Source organism: Oxyura jamaicensis, chromosome 1, assembly GCF_011077185.1.
Source record: "Oxyura jamaicensis isolate SHBP4307 breed ruddy duck chromosome 1, BPBGC_Ojam_1.0, whole genome shotgun sequence".
Classification (NCBI taxonomy): domain Eukaryota; kingdom Metazoa; phylum Chordata; class Aves; order Anseriformes; family Anatidae; genus Oxyura; species Oxyura jamaicensis.
The window spans coordinates 12,503,979-12,512,383 of NC_048893.1; the positions used below are offsets into that span (position 1 = coordinate 12,503,979).

The 8,405-nt window shown below is 36.7% G+C and overlaps 1 protein-coding gene across 1 annotated transcript in view; it reads right to left on the reverse strand.

Annotated features, from left to right (window-relative positions):
- FBXL13 (F-box and leucine rich repeat protein 13) overlaps positions 1-8,087 on the reverse strand; it is a 76,522-nt gene extending 68,435 nt beyond the window's left edge. Inside the window, 2 exon segments of the mRNA XM_035341867.1 lie at positions 1,496-1,591; positions 8,037-8,087. Of these exon segments, the coding sequence (XP_035197758.1) occupies positions 1,496-1,591; positions 8,037-8,087 (147 nt within the window).
- Between the last annotated feature and the right edge of the window lie 318 nt (positions 8,088-8,405).

Below are 8,405 nucleotides of genomic sequence, written 5' to 3' on the forward strand. Positions count from 1 at the left end.
TAAAATAAAATAAAATAAAATAAAATAAAATAAAATAAAATAAAATAGGTGTCAGAAAATCTTTATCAAGCTATTTTCATTATTTAGTATCCTTGACGTCTGCCTAAATACATATCAGAAAAGTCAAGTAATTCAATGTAGCACACTGGAACAGGCTCCCCAGGGAAGCAATCACTGCATCAAGCCTGTTGGAGTTTTAAGAAGCATTTGGACTGTGCACTGTCCACATAGCTATGAACTTTTCTTCATTTTTTTCCTTTTCTTCCTTTTCTCTTACGTTATAATCTCAGAAATTCTTCTCAATACTTAAAGATTTCTCACAGCTTATACCTGATTATATCATAAAATATCAGACTTTGTAATGCATGTTTACAAATGAAACTGCATTCGTGGATGAAGTCCAGCAAGTAAAAAAAAAAAAAAAAAAAAAAAAAGGCTCTCCTTAATGATTTATGTCATTATAGTTTGTTCTCTTCGCTCATGGACTAGAATTTGTAATCTCAGAGAATATATATTTACAAACACAACTTTTATTGAAACACACCTCAACTCATCTATATGTCAAAGTTAAAGCAGGAGGGGAAATAAATTTCACATGAGCTGCACCAACAGTACTGAATGTGCTTCAGAAAAGGGTACGAACATGCAATCTTACAATATTAAAAACTAATGCAAAACTCTAAATCCTCTTTTCTGTACAGTAAGCGAAAAATACATGTACATGCTTTTTCCCTTTTGTCAGCTACAAACTAACCATAAACTAATAAAGATTTATTTGCTTTTTGTTGTTGTTGTTGTTTGTTTGTTTTGTTTTGTTTTGTTCTGAACAGTGGGCAAAACGTCTGAGAAAAAAAAACACTAAAAAAACACTAAAAAAACACTAAAAAAACACTAAAAACACAAAAAACACTAAAAAAAAAACATTAAAAAAAAAAAAAGGTGGCATTTGTAGCCTGTACTAGTTGCATATATTTTGATAAGCATATATTAGTGGCCAAAGCTTACTTCTATTTAAGTCAATCTCTATTCTCTATGAGTCTAGTGTAAGCAGAATTAAATACTCAGTCTCTTTTATTTTGTGCTGTGATGACTTCACTTACAAGGGTGAAAGAACACACAAGGAAGAGAAAAAATAGTACAATTAATGATTTATCCATGGTTTGTGTAGGTGATACATCATTGACTGCAATGAAGTTACAACAAGTAACACTACCTCAGTTTAACTACCACATAAGGTTTTTGAGGAACATTAAGTATTAGTCATATTCATTATGTATTCTTTAAATAAAAAATACAGATATCAAAAGAAAAGGATTTGCAATGTTTGTAGAAAGTACCTCCAATGTCAGTCTTATGTGTTTGGAGTATTGCATGCCATTAATATTTATATTGAACATGCAGTCTACACAACAAATGCTGTGGCATCAGCATTTTGAAGTCCAAGTTCAATATTATAAACCACATAACATGCACACAATTTAATACATACCTATACAGAATCTATTCCCTTTTCCATTATTTCTCTGAGCTTTTCCCCTAAAAATGTAAGCGGGTCTTCTGGATGCAAAGCAATTACGCCACAAAGTAGAGCCTGAAAAAAGAAATTGCAAATTAAAGTCTTTGTGTTAACAGTAAAGAAGCATCTAGATACGAAAATATTAAAATAAATCCAAGATTATCAGCTTCTTTTAAAATATTGTAAAATAGAGGCATTCATTCTTATCACTAACCTTTAATTTCATTTATATTTTAAATGGAATATTGCATGTATCATCCTATTTCAGTTGCTAGACTTCAAAGCACAAGGTTTAGGATAGCAATAAAATATTGGGTTTTTCTGTAACTACTACTAATAATAATTTCATTTTAAATTTACATTTTTAAAAAAAAAGAATATTTGTTAAATAAGATACTTTTATTTTTTAATGAAAGAAAAAAAAACACACACAGAATTTAAAGCAAGATTAACTCTGTGCAGCTAAGAATACGTTGAATAGGGAAGCATGACCAGAAATCAATCTTGTAATAAATATTGAAAACAAAACAAAGTTTATAGTAAGACTTGCTTTTCAAACTTGTTACCACGCTATTTTGCATTATGTTTTAGGCATAACGCACAATAACTGCTAAACTATTTTTCTCACTTGCATTTAGCTGTCTTCAGCTAAAGGATGTAGTTCATTTATTTTTAGATTGTGAGTTCACATACATGAAGAACTGCTAAATTATATTGATTTTTAAAAGCATATGGGTGAAGTCTGGTTATTTAAAAGAATATTTAATTGAAATGATAAATTAGAAGGTTGTTTTCCATGTAAAAATCCCAGAACATGACTGTGTATTTTTAATGACACACCAATCTACATTAATGCAAAAGGCTTTATCCTGGGACATATTGTTATGCTTATATTTCCCACTGTTGGTTATCAAGAAACTAGCTTTTAATAGTTATCACAAAACCAACACCTGAGTTTTTCGATTTTCTTCCAGCCCTGACACTTAGAAAACTACTTTTCTTTGTCTCAACCCACTTTTCACTAATGTCATTCTCCATGGTTCAGCTGGATGGTACTAAAGCTCCGTGTCCAAATTTTGCCATTCAGTCTGGTCTAGTCTTTGTAAGCTCATCATCAAAATTCTGACTGCAATCTCTCTATCCAGTTACAGCTAATTTTCCCAAACCATGTCTTTTTACATATGCACTCTGGGAGAAGAAATACTTCGTTTTCTAACATCCATATTGATTCTGACATTCTATTACTTAATAAAACTGATAAGTATAAAACTAAATATTAAAAACAGGAAATATCTGGAGTAATTGCTACATATTTGATGAATAAAGTCAATGCAGGTATATAATGACTTACTGTACAAATTCAAATGTTTTGTGACTCTGCAGAGCAATTTGGGGTAAGAGATCACTGAGAGTTGGGACACAGATGCACAGTAACAGACCTTTTTGGCCATAAGCATGTCCTGTTTTTACATGCCTACAAGAGTAATAACAAAAAGGTAAAGCAAAATATTTCTTTATGCACAGACATAATGAAAGGCAACTAGCTTCAATTTACACACCTTGAATATTTAATAGTACTAATTAATGCACTAATTACAACCATAACATCTATTCAGGGCTCTTAATAAAAGTTTAATTTTCAAGGTATATCTCAATGGTGGATTATATTAAGAAAATACTATAAATCTAACACATGGTTGTAATTCATGACAAATAATACCATTTTAAATAATATGCAGGCAGCTATATAGCATTCTTCACAAGTTCTCCTGTGGATAGATTTTCCAAAGCCAATCCTAAGGCTGTTCAGCTACTCCCTCTTGTGGATCAAGCCAGGATCTGTCTGCCATACGAATCCCAATTTTTATTATTATGACCTTTACTTACTTTATTTTCTTTTTAACTTTTCAAAAGAACACAAGCAATTTTTTTTTTTCCATTGGAAGTTGTGAAAGATCTAACACACAGAAAATCCAAAATATCCAACAATACACTGGACTGTAAGGCCTCTATTTAACTTATCTGAGAATTTCTTTATAAAACCTAGCTAAGGAAAGGAATTGTAGAACCTGGTCTTGCAATTCTCATTCAGGTAATCCTCAGTAATAATTGGGCCAGATGTGAAATTAAAAAAATATATATCCAAGTCTGCACAAGTCTGGCTATTTCAATTAGACTTCTACACTCTTTCCAGCAACTGCTAACTTTTCACAACCTAGACAATTTACTTATCCATAAGATTGAAAAAATAAAACAAAAGAATATTCATACATCAAATGTTAGTTACTTATCAATAAAATCCCCAGCTCATCAACTACATAGTAATTGTAGGGCAAGAGCAAGTGCCAGATTCTGCACCTGGGAAGGGGCAACCCTGGCTGTACGTACAGACTGGGGGACACGAGGCTGGAGATTAGCCCCACAGAAAGGGATCTGGGGGGGATCAATCGCAAACTGAACATGAGCCAGCAGTGTGCCCTGGCAGCCAAGAGGGCCAACCATGCACTGAAGTGTATCTAGCACAGCACTGCTAGCTGCTCAAGGGAAGTGATTGTCCTGCTTTGCTCTTCTCTGGTGCGGCCTCACCTCAAGTACTGTGTGCAGTTTGGGGCACCACAGTGCACAAAGGATGTGAAACTATTGGAGACTGTCCAGAGAAGGGGTACAAAGATGGTGAAGGCTCTAGAGGGCAAGACGTACAAGGAGCAGCTGAGGTCACTTGACCTGTTCAGCCTGGAGGGGAGGCCTCATGGCGGCCTGCAGCTCCCTCACGAGGGAAGCGGAGGGGCAGGCGCTGAGCTCTGCTCTCTGGGGACAGCGACAGGACCCGAGGGAACGGCATGGAGCTGGGACAGGGGAGGGTCAGGCTGGGGGTTAGGGAAAGGTTCTGCATCCAGAGGGTGGTCGGCCACTGGGACAGGCTCCCCAGGGCAGTGGGCATGGTACCGAGCATGCTGGGCTTCAAGGAGCATTTGGACAACACTCGCAAACACGCGGTCTGATTTTTGGGTGGTCCTGTGTGGAGCCAGGAGTTGGACTCGATCATCCTGGTGGGTCCCTTCCAACTCAGGATATTCCATGATTCTATGAATTCTTTTTTAAAAAATCAACAAAACTGCTGCAGTGCAGTTATCAGTTATTATCTTTCTATGAAGAGCCTCTGTTCAGCAATGTGACAAAGGTCATCTGTTGTTTAAAAGTTCACAAAGAAAAAGTTAAAATTGTGTAGCATTCAATTTAATGCTACACAGCTTAGTAATGAAAGAATCATTTTAAACCTCCTTTCTGCATGCTTTTAGCAGCTGTTAAAAATACATTCATACCTACATATGTAAATGTATTCCTACTTCTTATTCATGTGTGAAATAGAAAGCTATTAAGAATCAGCAGGTTCAACATCTGAACAAAAATACCTGATATCCAAGAAGCTTTACAAACTCTTTAGCTATGACACTTTTTTGCCATTGAAATGACCTCAGTACACAGAACAATAGTTTTGTTAATAGACGCTGCAACGTTAACGTCCATTTATTTTCAACACAAAAAATAGCATGACAGGATGGCATGGGTGATGACTGTCAGCTGTGCCTTAAAAAACACTCTCTAGGATGACAAACGAACATCCATGTCTTGTTTATAATGTTTTCCAAGGCAAAAGAACTTTTCATAGTTTCAAGATCTGTGTTCTATGCCTAAAAAACAAACAAACAAACAAACAAAAAAGGTAATCTAAATGCAACAGATTCATTTTTTACCAACAATTCTTAACAGTCATATCTTTTCTTTATTTTCTCTTACTCCTAGTCTGGGACAAAATCAACACAGCTTCTTTATAGTAATTTATTAGAGATACAGCAAGTTTTAATCTTTATTGTTCTCCAAAATCCCATAGGCTATCCAGAATCAGTAGATGCCACTGAGTGTGGTTTAGCTAACAGCTCCTGTTGTTTTCTTGCAAACCTTCATAATCTGCAGTGCTTTTCCAAAAGCACCTATTAGAATGAAGAGGCCATATCCTGTCAAATTTCGAAAAATGAACAAATGAACTAATGAAATTCTACAACAAACTTTTTTTTTTTTTTTTTTTTTTTTTTGTGAAGATTGGATAAAAGCCCTTGTCCTTTGTTGCTTTTGATGTGCTGTGACTACCACAACTCCTGCTCACCGGTAATGATCTTACAGTGTCTGTGTGTTTTTAATGTACATTTGTGTTTCTTACATCCATTTGCTGAGTTACCAACTGCTTAGAAGGCACTTGGGCAGAGAACATCTTTTGATATATGTACAGCACCAAGCACAACATAATATCCCGAGTCATTACCAAGCCTTACAATGATGTTGACTATTACTAGTAGTAGTACGTGAGTTCAATGTAAAAATAAATAATATATATAATATGTTAATTTTGTTATTTTGTTTTGTTGGTACAAATGTGTTAGTTCCTGTCCTCATACTTGCAGTGCTGACATGCTCTTCATTGTATATTCAAATTACACTACTGTTTACATTTTAGATCTACCATGACACCTTACTTAAATGTCAGTGCAGGATTATAATTACTTCATGTCTACCTGTAATAGGAGAATACACGGTAAACCAGCTGCACTTTAGCAAAGACAGTAAAAGCTTGCATCCCTGGGATGAGTTCCAGCAAGGTGGGCAGCAGCCTACAGAAGATTACCACTGCTAACTACCACTGATAACAAAATTGATGCAAAAATGTGACAAGACAGTTGTCAGCTCTGTCTCTTCTGGAGACTCAGAAAGTCTGGTCTGCTGCTGCTGCTATTCCTGAAAGCAGAAGAGAAGGAAAGAGGACAATGTGTGAAACACAATGAGGCTGGAACTGGCCATGACCTTCAGTCTTCCACTAACCCTGACAAGAAAGCCTGATTAACCTCAAAGGCTTCTCTGTTCCAGCCATAATCCCTGAACTTCCCACTCCTCTTCCTAATAGTTTAGCGATTTATCCTTCATGACAAAATTAAACTGGGTCATATGGCAGACAAATATTGAGCTGGTTCTGCGTGCAAATTTAAGTTTAACATTGCACGAACACAGCTATTCATAGCAGTGAAAGTCATCATCATATATATACTATTTGCAGGATTATAGTTTACCTAACTTTTTATGGTTATAGTTTAAGTCTGGATGGGATCCGAAAGAGAGAAATCACACAGGAACAAAAGAATCAGACGCAGCAGGGAATCCCAAATTATTTGGATATAATTATTTGGACTCCAGCTGTGTCTGGACCATGTTCAAACCACAAACTAATCACAAAATGACTTAAGCAAATGTCCGTTTTAGAACTCCATATCCTTCTTAATTTTGAGAATATTTACATAAATGTTCATAGATCTCAGTTTAGCTTTGATGTTCCTTAATACAGGAACCAGTATCATTTAATTTATCTTCATACCAAGCATACTGTAACCTCATAAAGAAATGAAAATATAATAAAATGACAAATTAAAAATATGACTGGGCACCAGTGAGCACCAGTATCTAAGAAAAAAGGGGAAAAAAAAAAAAAAAAAAAAGATGAAAAGATCTAACAGAAGCTAATTTTGTAACTGGCTCTTTCCCTTAAGAAACTCCCTTTAAACTGAACCCGAGTTCTTTAGTTTATAGTTTATTAACTTAATGCCACTACTGCTATAAAGGTATTTATAATTTTTGCTTGGAAATGTAAATTACAGCTATATTTGAAGTACTGAATCAACAAATACACCATATGCATAAGATACATCTTATATTTTTTCTGTTAAAAACAAAAAAAAAAAAAAAAAAAAAGAAAGAATGATCAAGAGAAGGATTCTCATGAGAGGTACTCAGTCTGCTTGGCGTGCTGCTCCATAATTATTCTAATTGGCTCAGGATTTTTTATTAGTGTTTCCATGGAAATCCTGACTGTAATAGCTGCTTGCAAGTGGGGTCTATTTTTGGTACCTGAAAAGTATCAGGATGACTCTTAAACTGTTTTTTTTTTTTTGTATTGTCATTGTTTAAGGAAGCTGCAAAAGGGCTGCTGCAGATTTTGAACTAGACAGAGGTGAAATTGACATAGGTACAAAGGGAAGAAACCAAAGAAATATAGAGAACAGGGAAGAACGCTGAAGCTGGAAATACAAACCGTTTGCTCTGCAGTCCTTCACGTTGTGACATGGTTTTACACCCTAATGTTTCATGGAAATGTATTTCCTCCCGTGTCAGTAAGCCTCTAATCCACCAATACCCAAAACGTGGCCCACTGCCATTTTTGACAGGCCATAAAAAACGCAAACTACACGCAGTGCTCAGCAAGAAGGAAAGTACGCAGCCGCTCAACGCGCCCGTTTCCTCCTGAAATCTAAAAGCATTTCCGTAACCAAACACAAAGAACTTTATCAAATCTCGGAAGGTGCCAAAGAAGGTGCCAAAGCTCCCTTCCCTCCGAGCTGACGGGGAAGCTCAGGGTGCCGCTTGTCCCGAGGGGCCCGGCTCGGCCGCGCTGCTGAGGCGAGGCCGCCGCCATTACCTCGTCGGTGGCGGCGGCCGAGGCAGCCCCGGCGGTGCCGAGGGGCGCCATGGCGGCGGGCCCTGCAGGGCTGGGGGCGGCAGCCGGGGCTCCACCGGTCGGTGTCTGAAGGATCGCCGGGAGGGCGAGGGGGTGGTCAGCAGCGCCCCGGGACGAATATTTTCAGCGCGTATACTTCTAATGTGTTGGTGTGTTTTGTTAAGACTTTATTATGTTTATGTTTAGTGGGCTCTGTAAATAGACGAATAGTTAAAAATAATAGCAATAATATTTAAAAAAAAAAAAAAAAGTGCGTTCTCATTTTTCTTCCAAGTGTCTCACAAAGGCTCTTCGCGGCCGCTGAAGCTAAAGCTGCGCTGAGGTACGGCA